This window comes from Microcaecilia unicolor, chromosome 10 (assembly GCF_901765095.1).
Source record: "Microcaecilia unicolor chromosome 10, aMicUni1.1, whole genome shotgun sequence".
Lineage (NCBI taxonomy): Eukaryota > Metazoa > Chordata > Amphibia > Gymnophiona > Siphonopidae > Microcaecilia > Microcaecilia unicolor.
The window spans coordinates 23018979-23044859 of record NC_044040.1 but is presented as its reverse complement, the minus strand read 5'-3'; the positions used below and the strand labels follow the sequence as shown (position 1 = coordinate 23044859).

General features: G+C 46.6%; 1 protein-coding gene across 2 annotated transcripts in view; it reads right to left on the bottom strand.

Annotated features, from left to right (window-relative positions):
• Nucleotides 1–25881, bottom strand: part of LOC115478990 (transmembrane protein 116-like) — a 51399-nt gene that overhangs the window by 4766 nt on the left and 20752 nt on the right. For both annotated transcript variants that reach the window (XM_030216693.1, XM_030216694.1), the window contains 8 exons: nucleotides 23803–23943; nucleotides 17673–17771; nucleotides 11952–12001; nucleotides 9743–9883; nucleotides 6796–6838; nucleotides 5211–5291; nucleotides 2607–2760; nucleotides 1085–1155 (listed from right to left, as the gene is read on the bottom strand). In XM_030216693.1, coding sequence (XP_030072553.1) covers nucleotides 1085–1155; nucleotides 2607–2760; nucleotides 5211–5291; nucleotides 6796–6838; nucleotides 9743–9883; nucleotides 11952–12001; nucleotides 17673–17771; nucleotides 23803–23943 — 780 coding nt within the window. The remainder of the gene's footprint in view (nucleotides 1–1084; nucleotides 1156–2606; nucleotides 2761–5210; nucleotides 5292–6795; nucleotides 6839–9742; nucleotides 9884–11951; nucleotides 12002–17672; nucleotides 17772–23802; nucleotides 23944–25881) is intronic.

Sequence of the window (25881 nt, the reverse complement as noted above, 5' to 3'; positions counted from 1 at the left end):
ATTAATCACATATAGCGGCCCCCTCGCATTTCCTCCTGTACAGTGCAATACATAGATAGCAGATGTAAATTCTCAAAACTGATATATTTCCATTACTAAACTAAAAATACAATAATTTATCTTACCATTGTCTGGTGATTTTATCTTTCCAATCATCTTGCTCCCTATCTCTGGTTCTGCTTCCCTGTGCGTTATTAACGTGTTAAATGTGCAGCCCTAGTTATTTAGCATCTAATGCACAAAGGTGCTCTGCGTCCCTTTTACCGTTCACCGTTGCAGCTACCGATAACCGTACGCAAATATATTACAACAAGCTCATCAGTATTAAAATGAGCATTTTGTACGATGCACAGAGATGAGCGCCTGCCTTTAACGTGCTGGATTTTATGGCAGCTCAGGAGCTGTCGGAGAGAAGCCCTCCTTCATCCACGCCTGCAACTCTGTGACTTACCCCCTGTCCAGTTCCCTTCTCCCTTCAGCCTCTGTTTCCTGATCACCCCCCCAGCCTAGTGCAAAGAGCCCTCTACTCATTCCAGCACTCTGCTGACCTTGTTCAGCTTCAGTTTCATGCACTCAAGCCCCCCCCCCCCCGCCACTGTCTTTACAAACTGGCTATGCAGATCCCTCCCCCCACCAACACCACAGGCATAGGCGCCAACTTTTCAAAATTACTGGGGGTGCTAAGCGCAGTGGAAATAACCCCTCCCTGGACACATCTAAGGAATTTTCTCTCAATATTGGGGGTGCTGAAGCACCTACAGCACCCACAGAGTCAGCTCCCCACAGGCAGCTGCAGGAGTTCTGTCTTGAAGATAAAGTTTCATGAGTGCAGAAGCTCTCCTCCTTCCCCGCCCCCTCCCCCTCCCCCTCCCCCATGTCCTGTTCTGCACGTGTACAGCCGATGCACAAAGGTTGCCATTAAATTTCCACGCATCTCAATTTATGCCATCCCCTTTGTGCATCGGTCGCTGTTTGTGACTCGGTAAGTTCACCCGCGGCTGCGTATTTAACGGAGACCTTTGTGCATCGGCCCCTTGGTTTCATGCTGATTGTTAGACTACATTAATGGAAAATAATGGCTTACCTGAATAACGAAAAGCCCATATACTGAGCTGGGTGTCACACTCGTGAAGGAAAGAACGCTTAGCAGAAAGGCTAGAAAGAAAGAGAGCAGAAAAGGACTTGGTGTTCTGTGATATTCCAGGCTTATGCAAAGGTTTTCACATCAGACTTAAGTTTTAAACAGACAACGCATGTGCCAGTCTGATGTATATTCACTGGCGCTACGCTAGCCCTGCTCAACAGTGGAAGTGCTAATTGAAATGATAAACCTGTCTCTTTATGCATCTTCCTCTCCCTGTCCTTTCTCTCTGACCCACTGCATCTAACCATAGCCGCCGAGAGGGGGGGCAGGGGGGGCAAAATTCCCCGGGCCCGGTGCCACAGTCCCACCTGCCCTCCGTCGTCGACCATCTGCCCCCTGCATTGAAATCGCAGTCTGACCTCCGTGAAAACAGCGCTGCAGGCAGCAGAGCGCCTCCTTTCGGGCCTCCTTCCCTCCCTGTGTCCCGCCCTCATCTGACGTAACTTCCGCGAGGGCGGGACACAAGGAGGGAAGGAGGGCCGAAGGGATTTCAATGCAGGGGGCCCGGCCTGTTGGCGACCTCGGGGGGGGGGGGGGGGTGGAGGAGGGGGGAGCGGCAGCGGTGAGGTTGGCAGGGGTGGGGCCCGGCCCAGTCTCTCGGCGGCCCTGCGTCCAACCACAGACTGGCTGATTTGCCTCTACCACTACTTCCGCTGTAGGATCAACCTCTCTCAGTTCTTCTCCTTGCTCCATGATTGCTAAACTTATTACTGTGCACTGTATTTATTGGAAACATTTGAATGAAAGGTTGTCATGTTTCAGAATGAGTGAACCCTTGGACCGCGGTGGAACAGTACTGCCTGCCTGCCCAAGGGGACAGACTGTAGCAAGCAAACAGCAGGTGAGTCCCTGCAGAAGGGATTGCTCCAGTAGAAGCGTCAAAGGAAGCAGGAAGGTGTACCCAGAACTGGAAGCTGAAGCTGTGCTGGGAGCAGATGTGTTGAAGCTGGAACCAGGACTGGAAACAGGAGCTGTGCTGGAGCTGGAAGCAAGACTGGAAGCAGGAGTGGAGCTGGAAGCTGGAACCAGGACTGGAAGCTGAACTGGAAGCTGGAACCAGGACTGGAAGCTGAAGCTGAACTGGAAGCTGGAACCAGAAGCTAAGCTGGAAGCTGGAAGCTGGAGCCAGAGCTGGAACCAGGATGACCTGTTGCAAGGCAAAGAGGCAGAGAGTAGCGACTGCAGAAGAAGGCCCAGGGTGATGATGTCAGCAAGGGGCGGGCCCAAGCAGCGTCAACCCCAAATCCAGCCTTTCCCAAATGAGTACGCACAGCAGTTGACAGGCCGGAGGGAGCAGTGGCGCATGTTACATGCGGCCCTGACGTGGAGGTAAGGGAACCTGGGGGGGGGGGGCGGGGGACGACACCGTGACAAAGGTGCTATATAAAATTGAGTGGTGCTTTTTTGCAGTCTGTTCCAAGCTCCCTGTTACACAATCCCTGCAACCCTGAATTCTCCTGACCTGGTGTCCAGCACACTAAGAAGACCAGCTGAATGAGGTGAACCGATTTAGAAACACTTCGGATATTCCTTCTGTCAAATCCGTCGTTCTCCAGCTTCAGCTGGGGGCTGGCTTCATGCTGCCGGCACCAGAGTTTCACCCGGCAGTACAGGAACTGACAAGGTAGAGGGAAAAGGAGAGAACAATAAAAAGGAGGAAATCCAGGAGCGAGGGACGCATCCCAAGCAGCCACTCTTCTTCCCTTATGCACTATCATCTCTCTCTGACCCAATCTCCTATCCAAATGCTTTCAGGCAGAACTGTGAAGAGTCATCAACACAATTCCCATCCACCTAATTATACATCTGACCCCTCAACATGGGGCAGAATAAGACTTGTCCATCCCTGTAGCTCTATAAGGTACATATTAGTGCACTGAATACAGAAACTAAGAAGAGACCAGTTTCAAAGCCAATCCCGAATCTTTGCAGAGAAAGAACAGGGGCGGTGGGAATATGAAATTCAACAGGTTTCTTTGATAGGAAAAATCATTTTGGAAATTAGTAAAGAGGTTAGAGGTCATTTTGGTTTAGGTTCCAAACTGAAAATGGGATTGAATATTACATGTTTCTTCTTGGCTGAGAATGAATGAAATGAATGGGGCTTTGGATGTGAGTGATGGGAAGAGGTAGAGTATGTTACTGGACTTGGAGGCAGATGCACTAAAGCTTAATGAGCCTTTAATGACCCTCCAAGGAGGAAATTTTGATCCGTTGCATGCATCAAAGGGCTTTTACCGAGGAAGCTAGCAGCTAACGAAAATGTAATAGAGATGAGCAATTAGTGTAAAAACCCCATTGAAACGAGATGCACTAACCTTTTCCGATTGCCTTTACGCAGGAAAAAGGCAGGAAATCTAACGAGAGGTCTGGACCTCTCGTTAGGACAGCTCTGTGCCAGGAAAAATCGTAAAGTGAAAAAATAAACAAACTTTGAGCCAATCCCAGCGCATTAGCAGAGCTAAAAGCGCTGTGATTGGTCCAAAGGACGTAGCATTACATATGTCCAAAAGAGCTGTGTTTAAGCTTAAAGAAAACGTGTCAGAAAACACATCAAATAAAAAAAATAAAAAAAGGATCGGGAGGGGGCAAGAGCGCTCATCAGGAGTGTCCTGTATGGACGGCCATGCCTCCCCCCCCCCCCCCGTTGCTCCCCACTGTCCGCCACTTCCCCCCCCCCACACACACACGAGAAAGCGAAATTCTAGCAGCCCCGGTCCCCCTCCCTTCCTGTTCTTCTGCTTTGCAAAAGCTAACTCCGCCTCCCGTCATTCTTCCGCCCCGTGCCCCGCCCCCGCTGCCCCCCCTGAGGTCGACTACGCCGCTCCCCCCCTCCACCGAGACCCCCCTCCCTATTACCGACCCGAGCAGCGCCTCTCACCTCTTTCTGAAGCGCTGCACGGGCAGGAAGATCTGTTGTGTTGGTCGCAGAGTCTCCATGACGTCTCTTCTTCCCTGGCCTAGGCCCCGCCTCCTTCTGACGTAAGTAACCTACAGCAAAATGCTTGGCTGCTCTGCGCATGATTTAGGGGCCAATTACCGACGTGTATTGTGATTCTTTGATACATTGTACGTTTCAATACCGATCTGAGCATGTGTGACTTTTTTTTTTGGTGCATTCTTCGTTTTTTAAAAATCGTTAGGGACTTTAACGATTTAGATTTTTTAACGTTTGGTTGATGCATCTGCCTCTGAGTTAGGAGGTTTTGCTGGACACCTAACGTGCTTATATTTTGTATGTAATACTGTAGTCTGAATATGGGGACTTAAATCCTCTTTATAAAGATTTCTCCTCTCTAATGCCCGTTTGATTGCTTCGAACAACCGCCCCTCCCCCCACCAGCGCACCTGGGGCTAGAACTCCATTCACCATCAGTGTCTGGGTGTTTCCCTCTTGCACCCTTTTCCTGGATGCAGCAGTGGCAGCAGGCTGGTTCCATGCAGAGCCTGGTCTAGGTGCATTCTGGCCTGAAGTGTATTTGCTAGAACCCCCTTCCTCGCCCTGAACACTGCCTCCCCAATAGTCCCAGCCCTGGTCTGCTTGACAAGCAGGAGATGTCTGGGAACCAAACCTGCATTTCCTGCACAGGAATCTAAGAGACTATGTGAGATGAATTACATGGTAATGCCCCTAACTCCAAAGGACTTAAGTTTAACCATAGGGGCTCTCCAGCTTTTTGCTCTAATCATTGTTGTAAACTAGTGGCCCTTATAGTTGTCAAATGGGATCGTCAGAGGCATGTTTGAACATGAATATGGAAGGAAGCACCACTTTAGCAGCTTAGCCAAGATTGGGAGGCGGGGCTGGTGTTTGGGAGGTGGGGCTAGTGCTGGGCAAGACTTCTACAGTCTGTGCCCTGAAAATGGCAGATACAAATCAAGGTAAGGTATACACAAGAAGTAGCACATATGAGTTTATCTTGTTGGGCAGACTAGATGGACCGTGCAGGTCTTTTTCTGCCGTCATCTACTATGTTACTATGTTATGTTACTATGTAAGTACTGGACAGCCTGATTCTATGTTCATTTAAGCCTTAGGAATCCCGAGGCCCTCAAAGTGACTCACTGTGCAACAGATGAACACCAGCAGCAAATACACGAAGAAGGCAATTTTCTCATCTAGATTCACGTTTTTATTATCCATAAACTGAAAGAGAAGAGAGGAAAAGTATGCAGTAAGGCCTCTGGTCTGCATCGTCCCACTCCCAACCTGAGGACATCCGCCAGCCACGCTTATATCTGTCCTTCCGTCTGCCTTGCTTTGAAGTCTATCTTGTTACTTGTCTTTACATTCACTCCTTTCCGTACATGTTGCTCCAGGTGACCCTGGGCAAGTCACTTAGGGCTTCTTTTACAAAGCCGTACTAGTGATTCCCACGTGGCGAATGAGAGGAAGCCCAATGGAATTGAACGGGCTTCCTCTCATTTGCATCTCTGAGAATCAGTAGCACAGCTTTGTAAAAGAGGCCCTTAGCCCTCAATTACCCCAGGTACAATATAATACTAGATTGTGAGCCCATTAGGGACAGTATTATTATTATTATTATTAGCATTTGTATAGCGCTACCAGACGCACGCAGCGCTCAACAACTGACACAGAGAGACAGTCCCTGCTCAAAAGAGCTTACCAGTACCTGAAAGGAAAATTGTTAACCGCTTAGGTCTAGGCGGTATATAAATATTTTTTTTTCATTCTAGTGTGAACAGAAAACTGCTACCGGCCATTAATCTCTTGCAAATCAAATCACACTGTGTCCTCAGTTAACTACAAGTCTCAGGAGTTAATCACTTGATCCATCATCTGCTTTTCCATTTATTTAACTTGTCATCCGCCTTTCCTCTGTTTATCTCATCACCTGTGCTGCCATCCACCATCCACCTTAGCAATCATTACTGATGTACAATTCATACTCATCAAGTCATCTGTTTATTCATCAACTTTTTCATCCATCCTTCTGTCATCTATTGTCCCTGTCTGGTCCCACCGTTATAGCATCATTAATCAGTCCTTCCATCACCGGTCCTCTGTTCATTCAACCAACAAGTCACTCATCATCTCATCTGTACATGCAGTCACAACTACATAATCCATTAATCTGTCCCAGGCCTCCCTCAATGCCATACCTATATCACATTAGGTACATAGCACTTCTGGCTTGGTTTTCTAACTGAAGAGTTATGCTTTTCCTCTTAGAAGATGTGTGAAGGGCAGACTGAAGGGTCACATTGGAGAGGTGTTTTACTAACCAGGGAATCCATTGAGTATAATGTGGTTGAAGGAACAGCAGGAAGGTGGAGAAGGAAGGCACAAAATGGGGAAGAAAGGAGTAGCCTAGTGGTTAGTGCAGTGGACTTTGATGCTGGGGAACTGGGTTCAATTCCCACTGCAGCTCCTTGTGACCCTGGGCACTCCATTGCCCCTGGTACAAAATAAGTACCTGAATATATGTAAACTGCCTTGAACATAGTTGCAAAAACCTCAGAAAGGCAGTATATCAAGTCCCATTTCCCTTTCCCTTTATATTCTGATATTTGTCAACATTTAATTATTTCTTCTCGAAAGCTAATCAAAAGATGTATTAAGTTAGTCCAATAAAAAACGGTATCACCATATTTTCTTTTCTCTGTTTTGATTTATTTCTATTGATTACCTTATAACAGAAATCCTGGGATTTGTGAATGAGAATGATACACCTGTAATATAAACAAAAAATAATATTAGGCTGAGAACAAGCTGCATTCCTGCTTCCCTGTATGGAGAGGATTATTGAAAAGGTTTTACATAGACCTGATAAGAAAAATGCCAGAACGTTTCTGGTCATCCAGAGTTGTTATTTTTCTTAAGTGCTGTAACTAAGTACACATCCTAGAATCCTTGTTCCTAACTGACCTATTGAGAAACAGGACTCCGTGCCCCAGACTGCTCGGAGATGGGACGTAAAACAGAAAGGGAATAAGAGGAAGTGACAGTGGACACGGAAATCTCTCATTTACAAGGTTGAGAATGTTCCATCTCTTGTGTATTTCCTTCTTTAGTGGTGAATGGTCTTCATATACAGTGGGGGAAATAAGTATTTGATCCCTTGCTGATTTTGTAAGTTTGCCCACTGACAAAGACATGAGCAGCCCATAATTGAAGGGTAGGTTATTGGTAACAGTGAGAGATAGCACATCACAAATTAAATCCGGAAAATCACATTGTGGAAAGTATATGAATTTATTTGCATTCTGCAGAGGGAAATAAGTATTTAATCCCTCTGGCAAACAAGACCTAATACTTGGTGGCAAAACCCTTGTTGGCAAGCACAGCGGTCAGACGTCTTCTGTAGTTGATGATGAGGTTTGCACACATGTCAGGAGGAATTTTGGTCCACTCCTCTTTGCAGATCATCTCTAAATCATTAAGAGTTCTGGGCTGTCGCTTGGCAACTCGCAGCTTCAGCTCCCTCCATAAGTTTTCAATGGGATTAAGGTCTGGTGACTGGCTAGGCCACTCCATGACCCTAATGTGCTTCTTCCTGAGCCACTCCTTTGTTGCCTTGGCTGTATGTTTTGGGTCATTGTCGTGCTGGAAGACCCAGCCACGACCCATTTTTAAGGCCCTGGCGGAGGGAAGGAGGTTGTCACTCAGAATTGTACGGTACATGGCCCCATCCATTCTCCCATTGATGCGGTGAAGTAGTCCTGTGCCCTTAGCAGAGAAACACCCCCAAAACATAACATTTCCACCTCCATGCTTGACAGTGGGGACGGTGTTCTTTGGGTCATAGGCAGCATTTCTCTTCCTCCAAACACGGCGAGTTGAGTTCATGCCAAAGAGCTCAATTTTTGTCTCATCTGACCACAGCACCTTCTCCCAATCACTCTCGGCATCATCCAGGTGTTCACTGGCAAACTTCAGACGGGCCGTCACATGTGCCTTCCGGAGCAGGGGGACCTTGCGGGCACTGCAGGATTGCAATCCGTTATGTCGTAATGTGTTACCAATGGTTTTCGTGGTGACAGTGGTCCCAGCTGCCTTGAGATCATTGACAAGTTCCCCCCTTGTAGTTGTAGGCTGATTTCTAACCTTCCTCATGATCAAGGATACCCCACGAGGTGAGATTTTGCGTGGAGCCCCAGATCTTTGTCGATTGACAGTCATTTTGTACTTCTTCCATTTTCTTACTATGGCACCAACAGTTGTCTCCTTCTCGCCCAGCGTCTTACTGATGGTTTTGTAGCCCATTCCAGCCTTGTGCAGGTGTATGATCTTGTCCCTGACATCCTTAGACAGCTCCTTGCTCTTGGCCATTTTGTAGAGGTTAGAGTCTGACTGATTCACTGAGTCTGTGGACAGGTGTCTTTCATACAGGTGACCATTGCCGACAGCTGTCTGTCATGCAGGTAACGAGTTGATTTGGAGCATCTACCTGGTCTGTAGGGGCCAGATCTCTTACTAGTTGGTGGGGGATCAAATACTTATTTCCCTCTGCAGAATGCAAATAAATTCATATACTTTCCACAATGTGATTTTCCGGATTTAATTTGTGATGTGCTATCTCTCACTGTTACCAGTAACCTACCCTTCAATTATGGGCTGCTCATGTCTTTGTCAGTGGGCAAACTTACAAAATCAGCAAGGGATCAAATACTTATTTCCCCCACTGTAGATGCTTTACAAAATCATGTATCAAAACAATAATGAGATAAGCGGCCAGCGCGGTGATTCCTCTTATCACCAGTCATTTTCATCCTGGGGACAACCTGTGGTCCACCACTGAATTTTATGCAGCCTGCGAGACCATGGGAAGTATACAGGGAAATTTTATTTATTTATTTGCTGCATTTGTATCCCACTTTTTCCCACCTCTTTGCAGGCTCAATGTGGCTTACATTATGCCGCAATGACAATCGTCATACACGGTAAGAGAAGAACAAAGTACCATTACAATAAGGTATTTTAGATATCAAGAAAATTAGAAATGAAGGAAATAATTAATACATATCGGATATGCAAAACGTAGGTAGAATATAGTGTTAGATAATAACAATGTGATTAAGTAACCAAATTAAGAGATTAATGTTGATTAGTTCTAATACAGATGTGGTAGTGAGTCTCTTATGAAGGATTCTTGTTGTAAGTCTAGTTGAATAATTTACTTTTCAGTAATCTCCGGAAGACTGACAGATCGTGCGTTGTTTTTAAGGAATTTGGTAGTGCATTCCAACGTTGCGCGCAGATGTAGGAGAAGTTGGATGCATATAATGATTTGTATTTAAGTCCCTTACAGTTAGGGTAGTGGAGGTTTAAGAAAGTGCGTGAGGAACTATTTGTATTTCATGCTGTAAAATGTAATTAACCCTAGTTTTGACCATTTTAAATACTGTATTTCACAAATATTTTCAGAACAGACACTGTAGCAGTTTGTTTCCGTCATTTTGAGTTCAATTTTTACTTAGCGCAGAAGGTTTATGGAGCGCTCTGCATTTCCAGTTCCAACATTAGGTAATGTTGAGGTCCGCTATGAGTAGTACTGACATTCATGTAGCCCTCGGTGTTTAAAGGGCACCTAAGTGGTCATGAACTCCTGGTGCCTGTTAAGAAAATGCACTTACCTGGAACAAAACAGACCATAGTTTCCTTCTGACTGGTTTGTACTCCATGGCCACTTAGTGTCGATGTGAAGTGGTGCTACGTCTTTCATAGTCCATCCTCTTGAGATCAGCTGAACTAGAAACAACAAGAGAGGAACCAGCCTTCCAAAAACAAAAAACAAAATTTAAAAAGACAAAAAGGATGGCAAATATCCCATACATTAGAACGCTAGGTGCAACTCTGCTTGGTGACCATCCTGGAGGTCCTACAACCAGTCACTAGACCAGAAGGAACAAGAAATCTGAACCACTGGAAGAGTGAGCAATCCCTTACTCTAAGTATTCTTCAAAGGCAAGAAATACAGAAATAACCTTACGTCTCTTTTGCAGTCTTACAGGCCCCATGTGGTGTGCTGGAGCAGGCTCTCACAGGCTCTCAAGAGCCGTTTGTTAAGTTTTTAAGAATTTTGGGAGCCGGTTCTCCATGGCTACTTTAACAAATGGATCCCAAAATGTGGGCTTGGGCCCCTCCTGAATTCTCTTTTACTTTGCTGGCGAGAGAGAGCCCCCTGTTAACAATTTACCAGCACACCCCTGCGGAGGACCAGAGAATGAAAGGGAAGCCACAACTCTGGTGCTCATGGATAGTGAATAAGGTAAGTGTCATCACGCTGGGTATTTCTGGAGTTACACACCGCTATGGTTGCTAACAATCAATTATTGATGTTAATTGGCACCAATGAAGGGTTGTGCACGCATCTGGCTGCACCCTATTCTGTAAATCAAGGCACACACATCCCATAGCGTGCAACCCCAAAAGGAGGCGTGGCCATGGGAGGTGCATGGGCAGGTCATGGGCGTTCTCAAAACATGTGTGGAGTGTTCTAGAATTCCAGGGATCTGCACCCAACTTATGTGCCAGGATTTACACCAGGTTTCACCGGCATAAGTCCGCGGGTACGGGAATTCCTGCTGGTTGCTATTCTACAAAGAATGCTCATCCCAGAGCACCCTTTATAGAATACACTAAGGGAGGGATGGCGCCTAAAAAATACGCATGGAAAACATTTTCGCCTAAGCGTATTCTATAAGCAGCGCCTAGATTTAGGCATGATATATAGAATATAGAACCACACTGGAAAGAGAGGAGATACATGGAGGAAGAGGTGGGAGCGGATGAGGAAGGGGGCCCTGTACCTGCAGTTCTGATACACAGGAAAATCTCCGGCCTGACACAGTCTAATCACACTGGCAAGAAAGGAGATACATGGATGGAGAGATGGGAGCAGAGGAAAGGGGCTTGTATCTGCAGATCTGATGCACAGGAACAGCTGGAGCCTGACACAGCCTAATCACACTGGCAAGAGAGAAGATACATGGATGGAGAGGTGTAATCATATCTGGAGCTTGGCACTGTACAATCACACTAGCAAGAGAGGAGATACATGGAGGGGGAGGTGGGGGTGGAGGAAGGGGGGCTTGTACCTGTAGATCTGATACACGGGAACATCTCCAGCCTTTCACCATCAGATGAGTCTCAAAAACATAGGCAATAGCCATCAGGAAGGACAAAGTTGATATACTAGCACTTAAAACTACATGCCTCCATTTACACCAGTGAAAACATGGTGTCAATCCTGGCACACAGATTTAGGTGCAGAGGACCATATTCTATAACAATGCATGCACATTTTGGAACGCCCACAAAACGCCCATTGCTCCTATAACCATGCTCCCTTTTTGCCTGCATGCATTAAAATTTAGGCACAATGTGTTACAGAATATGCTTAGCAAGTTATGTGTGTAAATTCTAATTATTGCCAATTAGTGCTCATTATTGTTTGTTAAGTAAACCAATTAAGTTACACATGTAGTTACAGAATACACTTGGATTTCGGCGTGAAACTCTAGGAGTGCTATATAGAATCGGGGGGGTAACAACTGAATTTTTCCTCTCACCTATTTTTCAGCACCATTTACCAGCCCGAAATCTTTATCATGCAGTTTCATACAGTGAAGACTTGTCCACTAACCCATGTAATAAAATCCTTATGCAATATCACATCAGCCCATAAATTCACCTGTGAGCCCTGTGTTCTTTTTATCGTTACTTTCCTAGCGACATTGTAGTTCTTTTTCTGTGTTTGCTGTTATTTTGAGAAATGAGAACCACTTTCATTTTCCTTTGGAAAGGCAGTATATCAAGATGTTTAATAAGATAAATCCTTACCATGCCAGGCCGTAAGATAAATATAGTTTGGTTCTCTTTCTATTTCCATCCTGTTGGAAAAGGTAAACCAGAAAAATACTGACTCTGAGCTGGCAGACATAAATAATGGTGATCAGAAAGAATTTTCTCCTAATTCTGGGAGAACTCTGTGACTCCAAAATCAGCTCTGCCCCAGCTGCTTCCTTCTCTACAGGTCATCATTTTGGTGTGTGATAAAAGATGTGAAGGGGTATTACAGGCATGCTGAGGTCAGGGGTGTAGTCAGACCCCCAATTTTGAGTGGGCCTGGGCCCAAGATGGGTGGGCAGAAGAACTCTGCCCTATCCCACAAGTGATTGGTCTCTCCCTCTCTTGCCTGCATGCCATATGGTCTCTCAAACATCCCCCATCCCCCGCATACCTTTTAAACAGCAGATTTTCACCGGCAGCGAGCAGCAACTAATACACACTGCTCAAGTTGGCCCCACAGCCTTCCTTCTGATGCAACTTCCTGTTTCCGCATAGGCGGGAATACATCAGAGGGAAGGCTGGTATGCAGGAAGGACAGTTGTTGGGAGTTTTCGGCTGGTGGGGCTTGGAGATCCCTGCCAGCCACATCATAGGTGTGCTGCTACTGGGTGGGCCTGAACCCAAAGTGGGTGGGCCCAGGGTGGCTACACCCCTGGCTGAGGTGCAGGAGGAATTATGTAAAGCATGAGTGCACCTTGTAAACATGTGAGGATCTATCATTGCTGTGAGGGTGAATATGTACCTCTGATTCCACGTTCTCCAGGTTTGAAGTTAATGTTAAACAGGTATTGCTGCTAATGTGTCACTGCTTTAGGATGTCACTGTGTGCAAGTTTGGCTATGAGGCAGTGGCGTAGCCAAGGATGGGCCCAGGGCCGTGCTGACACGGTAAGCGAGGTAAGCAACGCAGGGGGGCGCTGACCTCTATAGGGCGCCACTCACTTGCAAAATCTTTTACCTGAAGTTGTGATTCTCCTCTCTCCCCTGCCCTTCCCGCATACAGACACGCTGCTCTGCTAAAGCTGCTTCAAAGAGTACAACCAGCAGCTATTTATGGCTTTGGTGTGTGAACAACTTTCATTCAGGGTGAGCTGGAACAACATTCAAATTAAAGAGAACAGGTTTGGAGGCAGGTGTGCAAGTGAGACTGGGGAGAAATAAAAAGTAAATAGTGTAATTGTTATCTGTAAGTGGTTCAAAGTTTTTGTTTTTTGAGCATGTACACTGAGAAGAGGGCATGACTGCAATGATGTGTACATAATTATCATAGCTACAGCTAAAATCCATTTAATTGGCTGAGGTTCAAAGAGGAAGTTTAGCTGACGTATAGTGTAGAATAGCTGGTAAGTAAAAATCTGATTGCTTTTTTTGTGTGTTTGTTTTTATATAAAACATTCTGCTTGGATAGGGAGAGTTTGTGATATTTGAAAATACATTTTGCTTTAATGAAATTGCTAAACTTTAGAGTCAGAGACTTATCAATGAGGGATACATACAGTGGAAAGGAAGCCCTGGAAACAGAGTTAAGAGGACAGATACCAGCAACAGAATCAGATACTGGGCCAGCATGATCAGAAAAAGAAAGTCACCAGCCAACAAAGGTAGAAAAAAATCCTTTTATTTTCATTTTAGTGTTTGGAATATGTCCACTTTGAGAATTTACATCTGCTATCTTATTTTGCAATGTATAGCAGTCTCCAAGAGACTGGGCTCCCAGTGAGCCAGGGAGGTCAGACTGTGTAAATGAGATGAAGAGACCCCCCCCCCCCCCCACTGTAACAAAGACAGGCACATGCATAATCAAAGCTTAGGTCTCTGCAGTTACAAGGGCTGGCCATTCCTAATTATGCTAATAGTTTTTAATAGGCTAAGTTCCACTGAAAAGCCTCTTTATAAAGGCAGTGCTTTCTCTGGAGAGCAGTATTAAGAAACAGCAGGATTTGTGTTTATTTTTTTAAACTGCTTTCCTGTGTAAGCTAATTTACAGTTTTCTAGTATATGCTTGACATTGAAGGGTGTGGTAGACCCTTTTGTCAGGTCTGGCTGGGCCTGTAGTTTTCAGTCTAAAGGAAAGACAGGTAGCAATGGAGAAACATCTAATGAAGAAGCGAGATGGGGGGGGGGGGCACCAACTGTTAGTCTGCAGGGGGGCACCAGAGACCCTTGGCATGGCCCTGGATGGGCCCCACTTTGGGCTCAGGCCCACCCAGTAGCAGCACACCTGTGATGTGGCTGGCAGGGATCCCTAAGCCCCGCCAGCTGAAAACTCCCAACAACTGTCCCTCCTGCATACCTTGTAAATAGCAGATCTTCGCCTGCAGTGAGCAGAGACTGATACATACTGCTCGCACCAGCCCCACAGCCTTTCCTCTGATGTATTCCCGCCTATGCGGAAACAGGAAGTTGCATCAGAGGGAAGGCTGTGGGGCCAACATGAGCAGTGTGTATTAGTTGCTGCTTGCTGCCAGTGAAAATTGGCTATTTAAAAGGTATGTGGGGGAGGGGGGTGTTAGAGAGTCCATATGGCATGCAGGCGAGAGAGGGAGAGATCAAATCACTTGTGGGACAGGGTAGAATTCTTCTGCCCAACTTCTGAAAGCCACACAAAGACTCATTAGCTCATGGTTTTACCTGCAGAAAAAGTAGCCAATTTTCAAATAGCCCATTTGCTCTTACATATAACAAGGCAATTGCCAGGACCCATGTACATGTATATACAACAAAGTTTAATATTTAAAAGACTGTTCTGGGAGCAATGGTGTTGATATGATCATGGTTCTTGAGTTTAATTATTCAATTCTTTGGGGAGGGGGGTTGCTTAGAGTATAGATGTAATTGAGATGGGGTGCAAGGCTGAAGTTTTGCCTACAGCACCTTGCACCAGCCCTGCAGCTACAAAAACAAACTCACACAGTCAGAGTGTACAGTGGCGTGGGGAGCAGGCCTGAACCTACTGTATACATCTGAACTTAACACTGTGTATTTATGCTGGCAAAGAGAGGAAATACATGGAGGGAAGCTCTCTGCTCTGGAGAGGTGAGAGTGGAGGAAAGGGGACGTGAAACCTGCAAATCTGATACACAGGAACAGCCAGAACCTGACCGTGTAATCATAGTGGAAAGAGATGGCGGGAGATGTGTAATCACATCTGGAGTGTGACACTGTGTGATCATACTGGCAAGAGAGGAGATACGTGGAGGGGAGAGATGGGAGCAGAGGAAGGGAGCTTGTACTACTACTACTACTACTACTACTACTACTACTACTTAACATTTCTAGAGCGCTACTAGGGTTACGCAGCGCTGTACAAAATAAACAAAGAAGGACGGTCCCTGCGCAAAGGAGCTTACAATCTAAAGAACGAAATGTCAAGTTGGGCAGTCTAGATTTCCTGGGTAGAGGTGTAGAGGTTAGGTGCCGAAGGCGACGTTGAAGAGGTGGGCTTTAAGCAGAGATTTGAAGATGGGCAGGGAGGGGGCCTGGCGTATGGGCTCGGGGAGTTTGTTCCACGCGTGGGGTGAGGCGAGGCAGAAAGGGCGGAGCCTGGAGTTGGCGGTGGTGGAGAAGGGTACTGAAAGGAGGGATTTGTCTTGAGAGCGGAGGTTACGGGTAGGAACGTAAGGGGATATGAGGGTTGAGAGGTAAGGAGGGGCTGCAGATCGAGTACATTTGTAGGTTAGTAGCAGAAGCTTGAATTGAATGCGGTAACTGATCGGAAGCCAATGAAGTGACTTGAGGAGAGGGGTGATATGAGTGTATCGGTTCAGGCGGAAGATAAGACGTGCAGCAGAGTTCTGAATGGACTGAAGGGGGGATAGGTGGCTAAGTGGGAGACCAGTGAGGAGTAGGTTGCAGTAGTCAAGGCGAGAGGTAATGAGAGAGTGGATGAGAGTTCGGGTGGTGTGCTCAGAGAGGAAAGGGCGGATTTTGCTAATGTTATAGAGGAAGAAGCGACAGGTCTTAGCTATCTGCTGGATATGCGCAGAGAAGGAGAGGGAGGAGTCGAAGATGACACCGAGGTTGCGGGCAGATGAGACGGGGACGATGAGGGTGTTATCAACCGAAATAGAGAGTGGAGGTAGAGGGGAAGTGGGTTTGGGTGGGAAGACAAGAAGTTCGGTCTTGGCCATGTTCAGTTTCAGGTGGCGGTTGGACATCCAGGCAGCAATGTCGGATAAGCAGGCCGATACTTTGGCCTGGGTTTCTGCAGTGATGTCAGGTGTGGAGAGATAAAGCTGGGTGTCGTCAGCATAGAGATGATACTGGAAGCCATGAGACGAGATCAGGGAGCCCAGGGAAGAGGTGTAGATAGAGAAAAGAAGGGGTCCAAGGACAGAACCCTGAGGGACTCCAACAGAGAGCAGGATAGGGGTGGAGGAAGAACCATGTACCTGCAGATCTGATGCACAGGAACAGCTGGAGCCTGACACAGTCTAATCACACTGGCAAGTGATGAGATACATGGAGGGAGATGTGTAATCACATCTGGAGTGTGACACTGTGTGATCATACTGGCAAGAGAGGAGATACATGGAGGGGAGAGATGGGAGCGGAGGAAGGGGGCTTGTACCTGCAGATCTGATGCACAGGAACAGCTGGAGCCTGACACAGTCTAATCATACTGGCAAGAAAGCTACACAATATGCACAACCAACCTTTTCCCTAAATTGATAACGACATCTCTATAGTCGATGACCTAACTTATGCTACAACTCACTTTATCACTTAGAAACCTCTATGCAATGTCATAATGCATTACTCTGTACCATGTATGTATGCACTTTAATGCAAAATTATTTGTATGCATTACTAAAATGTACTCTCCCGTACCATGAATGTATGCACCTAAATGTATTACCATCTGAAATTCTGTACCCGGAATGGCGATCGCCATCACGGCATAATGTAAGCCACATTGAGCCTGCAAATAGGTGGGAAAATGTGGGATACAAATGCTACAAATAAATAAAATAAGTGAGGAGATACATGGAGGGAGATGTGTAATCACATCTGGAGCTTGACACAATGTAACCACACTGGCGAGAGGGGAGATACATGGAGGAAGATTTGGGAGCGGACGAAAAAGGGGGCCCTGTACCTGCAGTTCTGATACACAGGAACATCTCCAGCTTGACACAGTCTAATCACACTGGCAAGAGAGGAGATACATGGATGGAGAAAGGAGTAATCACATCTGGAGCTTAACACTATACAATCACACTAGCAAGAGAGGAGATACATGGAGGAAGAGGTGGGAGCGGACGAGGAAGGGGGCCCTGTACCTGCAGTTCTGATACACAGGAACATCTCCAGCCTGACACAGTCACACTGGCAAGAAAGGAGATACATGGAGGAAGAGGTGGGAGCGGACGAGGAAGGGGGCCCTGTACCTGCAGTTCTGATACACAGGAACATCTCCAGCCTGACACAGTCACACTGGCAAGAAAGGAGATACATGGAGGAAGAGGTGGGAGCGGACGAGGAAGGGGGCCCTGTACCTGCAGTTCTGATACACAGGAACATCTCCAGCCTGACACAGTCACACTGGCAAGAAAGGAGATACATGGAGGAAGAGGTGGGAGCGGACGAGGAAGGGGGCCCTGTACCTGCAGTTCTGATACACAGGAACATCTCCAGCCTGACACAGTCACACTGGCAAGAGAGGAGATACATGGATGGAGAGGCGGGGGGTCAGAGGAAGGGGGGCTTGTACCTGTAGATCTGATGCACGGGAACATCTCCAGCCTTTCACCATCAGATGAGTCTCAAAAGCATAGACAATAGCCATCAGGAAGGAGATAGAATAAAACATCTGGAGAAAAAGGTGGATAAATGAAAGAGTGGAGAAGACAGGTGGAAGAGGAGAGAGGAAAGACAGAAAGAGCAGATAAAAGAAGAATAGAAAGAGGAGGAAAGCAGGGAAGAAGGGATGGATGGGGGAATGTGAGGAGATCAAGGAAAAACAAGAATGAAAAAGGGAGAGGAGAAGAAAGGAGTCGGAGAGAAAACTGATTAGCATTATGCAGTACAAATCAGAAGAAGCTTAGTCACTGTAGGCAAAATGTTGAGAACAGAGCGTTAAGATACAGTAACATCTCATCAAAACTGGAAGCAAGTATTACAGACTCTTATACCATGACATGAATGCAGGTTTTTATTTAGCTCTTTTCACTCAACTGGATAAACATATTTTAGTTCTCAAGTCCTTTACTGCATATTTAGTGTCTGGCATATACATATCCCCTCCTGAAAATTTCTAGGAGTCCTGCCCACAACATTCTCTAGCGAATGACCCAGTCCTCAGGTCACATTCAGGAGCCAAAGCAGAGAAAATAATAGCAGATAAAGGATCCATGCCATCTACTACCTTTTCCACTCTCTTAGGAATCCTTTCACATAGGATTCCCACACTTTCCTAAATTCAGACACAATCTCCACCACCTCCACCAGGAGGCTGTTCCATTTATTCACCACCCTTTCCATAAAGAAGTATTTCCTTTGGTTACTCCTGAGCAGCGGCGTAGCAAGGGCGGAGCAGTGGGGGCGGTCCACCCCGGGTGCATGCCGCTGGAGGGGTGCAGAGAGCAGCTGCACGCCTGTTGGCTCTGCTGTTTCCCTGCTCCCTCTGCCCCAGAACAGGTTACTTCCTGTGACGGGGCAGAGGGAGCAGGGACCAGCAGAGCCGAAAGCCGCGAGGCTGCTCCCAGCAGCCAAGAATGCACTCGGGGGGGGGGGGGGGGGGTTGATGCACTGGGGAAGGGGGTCATTGTACCAGGGGAGGTGTCGTGCTGCACCCGGGGGGGGGGGGGGGGTGCGCATCGGCGATCCACCCCGGGTGGCAGCTGACCTAGGATCGTCACTGCTCCTGAGTCTGTCCCCTTTCACCTTCATCCTATGTCCTTTCATTCCAGAGCTTCCTTTCAACTGAAAGAGACTCACCTCCTGTGGATTTATGCCATAGAGGTATTTAAACATCTCTATCATAAAACAACAATCCTTTTGGCATTCAAATTACCACCAGTGTGTGTACTGTCGTTAAAAAACAGCATACACCACAGCGGTAGTAGCAAAAAAAAAAAATGTCTCCCGTCCTGTGAGAGCTTAAATAGTGATTGCCTCACACACTGACAGGCAGGGGCGTAGCCAGACAACAGATCTTAGGTGGGCCTAGGGAAGTAGTGGGTGGGCACCGATTGTTCTCCCCCACCCCCCAACCACCACCCAAAAAATATCTCCGCTGGTGGGAAAACGCTTCTTTCCACCTTGGCAGTCTGCAGCAGGCATGCGCTGAAAACTGAACATAGGCAGGTGCCGATATCGTGGTGAGTAGCGTTTTCGTTACCATCTGTCTGAGCTTGGGATCCCCACCAGCTACCGCTAAACGTGTGCTACTGTTGGGTGGGCCTGAGCCCTAAGTGGGTGGGCCCCGGCCCACCCAGGCCCACCTGTGGCTACGCCACTGCTGACAGGAAGAGAGACATTTAAAGAAAAGACTGCTGCCCTATGAAGGAGCTGCCTCCACTCCTGCTCCAAAAAAACCCCACAAATCCCCTGATGCTTTAATCCTTCATCCTCCAAGATGACCCCTTAGTCCTCTGATCCCCCAGTCCCCAATATGACCCCGACCTCCAAGATGACCCCCCCCAGCTCCAATCCCCCCCAAATATCTCTGGTGGTCTAGTGGACGTCCCAGCCCTGCAATCCTCAACCCCCAACGTTATCTTGAAGAAAACAATGTCCACTCACTCCTGCCTCTGCACCACCCCTCTTCCTTGTCTACCTCCCCTGCAAATATCCTCGTTTCTCCACCGACACAGGTGGAAGAAAAATATGGGTAGAGATACAAAGATAAGTGACAAGACTTTTCCTCAGGCTACATGTACTTCCAGACCACCTCCACTTCAGGAAGCAGGTGAAAGCAGTGGCGTAGCCACAAGTGGGCCTGGGTGGGCCAGGGCCCACCCACTTAGGGCTCAGGCCCACCCAACAGTAGCACACGTTTAGCGGAAGCTGGTGGGGATCCCAAGCTCTGCCAGCTGAAGACCTCCCCCTGATGATAATGAAAACGCAATTCTCCACGATACCAGCCTGTGCATGCTCAGTTTTCAGCACATGCCTGCTGCAGACTGCCAAGGTGGAAAGAAGCGTTTTCCCGCCAGCTGAGATATTTTTTGGTGGGGGGGGGGGGGGGGGGGGGGGAGAACATTTGGTGCCCACCCACTTCTTGCCTAGGCCCACCCAAAACCTGTTTTCTAGCTACGCCTCTGGGTGAAAGCCTGGCTCTTCTTCCAAGCCTTTAATACATAGGGTGACTGACTATGCACACATTTTGAACCTGGACTAGCTTGCTAGACACACTGTAACTTAAATCATTTCCTTGTCTCTTGTTTAACTATACAAAGAACTTGCCTTAAGTTTAACTAACCATCAAATTATCTCGACTGACTCTGTACCATGCATCTTGTTCCCATCATATATCTGCTCTTGGTCCCTCAGCTATATGGTAAGCCGTATTGTAGAAAATCTTTAGCATCATATCTATGTTAGTTGAATGTTCTAATGCTTATTAGGTGTATCATTAGTATTATGCTAACATTGAGGGGCATAATCGAATGAAAACGTCTATCTCCATGGGCGTTTATCTCCGAGAACGGGTCCGTGAAGGGGCGGACCGAACCGTATTTTGGGAAAAAATAGACGTCCATGTTTTATTCGACAATTTGTGAGCTGGGCGTTTTTGTTTTTCAGCGATAATGGAAAATGAAAGCGCCCAGCTCAAAAACGAATAAATCCAAGGCATTTGTTCGTGGGAGGGGCCAGGATTCATAGTGCACTGGTCCCCCTCACATGCCAGGACACCAACCGTGCACCCTAGGGGGCACTTTAAAAAAAAAAAAAAAAAAAAAAAGGTAAAAGAGCTCCCAGGTGCATAGCACCCTTCCCTTGGGTGTTGAGCCCCCCAAATCCCCCTCAAAACCCACCACCCACAAGTCTACACCATTACTATAGCCCTAAGGGGTGAAGGGGGGCACCTACATGTGGGTACAGTGGGTTTGGGGGGCGGTGTGGAGGGCTCCCATTTACCAGCACAAGTGTAACAGGTGGGGGGGATGGGCCTGGGTCTACCTGCCTGACGTCCACTGCACCCCCTAATAACTGCTCCAGTGACCTGCATACTGCTGCCAGGGAGGTGGGTATGACATTTGAGGGTGAACATAAAAAGTTGTGAAACGGCATATTTTTGCGGTGGGAGGGGGTTTGTGACCACTGGGGGAGTCAGGGGAGGTCATCCCCGACTCCCTCCAGTGGTCATCTGGTCATTTAGGGCACTTTTTTGGGCCCTATTCGTGGAAAAACAGGGTCCAGGAAAAGTGCCCTAAATTCTCGTTAAAAACGCATATTTTTTTCCATTATCGGCAAAAGGCGCCCATCTCTGATCGGCCGATAACCACGCCCCAGTTCCGCCTTCACCACACCTTTGACACGCCCCCATCAACTTTGTCCGTATCCGCGACGGAGTGCAGTTGAAAACGTCCAAATTCGGCTTTCGATTATACCGCTTTATTCGTTTTTGTGAGATAAACGTCTATCTCCCGATTTGGGTCGCAATATAGGCGTTTTTGTCTTTCGATTATAAGCAGGATTGTATTATATCTCTGGGGATTTAAATTCCACTGATGTTAAATGTGTATGATAATAAAACTATGTAAGCCACATTGAGCCTGCAAATAGGTGGGAAAATGTGGGATACAAATGCAATAAATAAATACTGTTTCATGGTAGTTCTATGATTACGTTACAATTTACTGTTTTCAAGTTTACCTCATTTATTGTATTTATGTTTATTCTTGGTTATTTTACTATTGTTATGCTATTAACAAAATTGTAGCTTTTATGTTAAACTGAACCTTGGGTGATTCTCTTTAGAAAGGCAGTTAATAAATCTCAATAAATAAATCAGATCAGTAATCAGGAAGCGCTGGCTGCAGATTTGTAAAACATACAAGTCAGCGCTGTGACTTCCTTAAAACTGGGCAAGCGACACTCAGAGGTTTCTAGGGGTTTAGCCACAACACCCAAATTTTGGTGCTCTAGGCAATCACCTGGCCTGCCTAATCCTCTCTTTTACATCCAGACATGCTGCTTTTGACACTGTTGATCACAGCCTAGCGGAATTCAAACATGCGTGGGATAGGCATAAAGGAATTCTGTGCAGAAGGAATGGATCCACAGAAGCTTAGCTGAAATTGGGTGGCGGGGGGAAGAGGGGTTGGTGGTTGAGAGGCTAGGATAGAGGAGGGCAGACTTATACGGGGTCTGTGCCAGAGCCGGTGATGGGAGGCGGGACTGGTGGTTGGGAGGCGGGAAATACTGCTGGACAGACTTATACGGTCTGTGCCCTGAAAAAGACAGGTACAAATCAAGGTAAGGTATACACATATGAGTTTATCTTGGGCAGACTAGATGGACCGTGCAGGTCTTTTTCTGCCGTCATCTACTATGTTACTATGTTACTATGCCTACTCCTTGATACGCTGTCTTCACTTGGATTTCAGGGCTCTGTTCTTTCCTGGTTTTCTTCTTATCTCTCCCAGTGTACCTTTAGTGTATACTCTAGTGGATCCTCCTCTACTTCTATCCCACTGTCAGTTGGTGTACCTCAGGGATCTGTCCTGGGACCTCTTCTTTTCTCCATCTATACTTCTTCCCTTGGTACTCTGATCTCATCCCATGGTTTTCAGTATCATCTTTATGCTGATGACTCCCAGATCTACCTCTTCACACCAGAAATCTCAGCCGAAATCCAGGCCAAAGTATCAGGCTGCCTGTCTGACATTGCTGCCTGGATGTCTCAGCGCCATCTGAAACTAAACATGACCAAGACTGAGCTTCTCATCTTTCCCGCTAAACCAACCTCTCCTCCTCCCCCATTCTCTATTTCTGAGGATAACACTCTCATCCTTCCTATCTCATCAGCTCGTAACCTTTGGGGTCAGCTTCGACTCATCCCTCTCCTTCTCTGCACATATTCAGCAGACTGCTAAAACCTGTCGTTTCTTTCTGTATAATATCACCAAAATTTGCCCTTTCCTTTCTAAGCACACTACCAGAACCCTCATCCACACTCTTATCCAGACTACTGCAATTTGCTTCTCACAGGTCTCCCACTTAGCCTTCTCTTTCCTCTTCAATCTGTCTAAAATTCTGCTGCATGACTAATATTCTGCCAGTGTCATTATGCTCATATTAGCCCTCATTGGCTTCCTATCCATTTCCGCATACAGTTCAAACTCCTCTTATTGACCTATAAGTGCATTCACTCTGCAGCTCCTCAGTACCTCTCCACTCTCACCTCTCCCTACATTCCTCCCCGGGAACTCCGTTCACTGGGTAAATCTCTCTTATCTGCACCCTTCTCTTCCACTGCTAACTCCAGACTCAGTTCCTTTTATCTTGCTGCACCATATGCCTGGAATAGACTTCCTGAGCCAGTCCGTCAAGCTCCATCTCTGGCCGTCTTCAAATCTAAGCTAAAAGCTCACCTTTTTGATGCTGCTTTTAACTCCTAACCCTTATTCACTTGTTCAGAACCCTTATTTTATCATCCTCACTTTAATATTCCCTTATCTCTTATTTGTCCTGTTTGTATGTCCTACTTAGATTGTAAGCTCTGTCGAGCAGGGACTGTCTCTTCATATTCAAGTGTACAGTGCTGCATACGTCTAGTAGCGCTATAGAAATGATAAGTAGTAGTAATATAAACACAGTCACTGAAAGACAAACAGAGACACACAGCATGGATAAACAGAGAGTGCTGCTGGCATGAAGGGTGAAAAACTTACCATAGCAAGCAGTAATCCGTAGGGACAGATCTCATACACCAAGATGAAAAGGGCTGCAGGCAGAAGCTGGATGATCCCTGTGCTGATGAGAATAGCAGCTGCTAAAAAATCTGCCAAAGACAAGAGAAAGACAGCACGCACCTGAGAAAAGAAAAGACAGAACACAGAGTGTGAGAGACAGCAAAAAGGAAGCAGTGTGTGGGAGAGAGAGGACGTTGTGTCAGAGAGAGCAGAAAGAGAGCACAACTGTGAGACCTGCTGTGGCCTAAAATGGCCAGTGGGTCTGTAGTCACTGGGATCCTGGCAATGTGAGTACAAATATCCGAATTCTCTGGCATAGAATGAATGGATAAAATGATACGGTAGCCGTGTTAGTCCGCCTGTAGAGGTAATAAATAGAAATAAAACAAAACAAAGAAAAGAAAAGAAAAGAAGATGATACCTTATATATTAAGTTAGTCCAAATAGAAAGGTATCATCTTCTTACATAGTAAATGACGGCAGATAAAGACCTGTACGGTCCATCCAGTCTGCCCAACAAGATAAACTCATTTTACATGGTATGGGATACTTTATATGTATACCAGAGTTTGATTTGTCCTTGCCTTTCTCAGGGCACAGACTGTAGAAGTCTGCCCAGCACTGTTCTTGTACCAAAAGTTCTGAAGCTAACGTCGAAGCCCCTTAAATTTACACTCCAGCCTATCCATAGCTATTCAGTCACGATCAGGGCGTAGACCGGATTCTTAGGGCACAAACCGTAGAAGTCTGCCCAGCACTGTTCTTGTACTAAAAGTTCTTAAGATTGTAGAATCCTAAAGAGTTACAAGATTCCGGAATCCCAATTAGTAGCAACATTCCATGTAGAACCCCAAAGGGTAACATAGTAACATAGTAAATGACGGCAGATAAAGACCTTACGGTCCATCCAGTCTGCCCAACAAGATAAACTCATTTTACATGGTATGTGATACTTTATATGTATACCCGAGTTTGATTGTCCCTGCCTTTCTCAGGGCACAGACCGTAGAAGTCTGCCCAGCACTGTTCTTGTACTAAAAGTTCTGAAGCTAATGTCGAAGCCCCTTAAAATGTACACTCCGGCCCATCCATATCTATTCAGTCACGATCAGAGCACAGACCGTAGAAGTTTGCCTTTCTTTTCTGTGTTTTGTTTTATTTCTATTTATAACCGAACAGAATTAATTAAATTGCCTTGTCTATAATTCATTGCACCTCACTCCTCTCTGGCACGGCACATGTAGCTGAATTTGGCATACTGATGTTTGATATCTGTGGCAAAATAGCATTCACCAAACTGTGGGCAAAATGACTGTCCTTTCAGTCTGGAATCGGTAATTATACTGGACACAGTGGCAGAGCCAGGTTGACGGCGCAGGGGGAGCGAAAGCAGCACGAGAGCGGACTTCCGCCGGCGCTGGTGCACATTTTCAATGAAACACGACGAGAAAAAAAATAGGAGCCAGCAGAACTCCATTTGGGGGAGTGGCCGCTCTCCTGGCACCCCACCTAGCTACGCCACCGACTGGACAATCATAATCCCTTGATTTGGTTCCCCCAGTGCTTGAGTTCCTCTAGTGTGTTAGGGATGCCACAGGACCCACCCCCAAAAACAATTTGGTTTGTCCATGTATTTTCTGAATTTTTCATGATTTTGGGGTGGGGGGTTTTTTTCAGTTCATCTCACACAATGATTTTTAATATGCAAATTTGTATAATATGCATGTTAGAACTTTTTTTTATGCACACAAAACAATTGCCCAGGGCAGGGCATTGCCAGCCCTCCAATTTTGGGGGAGCAATGCATTCCCTCCCCCGCGCATTAAACGTGCCTTTGCTGGCAGAGATGCAGAGGCCTCGTCAGCCAAAGAATTCGCTGCCAGCAGCTTCTGGAAACAGGAAGTCGTCGATGTGCCTCCAGCTGCTGATGCCAGGCCTCCTCACACATGCTCAGTTCGCACAACCCTCTTACCAGCCATCCATTTCTCCCTGTCTCTTACCCACCCGGCTCTCTCTGTTTCTCACCTAACCTACCCTACCCTCTTCCCTGAGACTGTC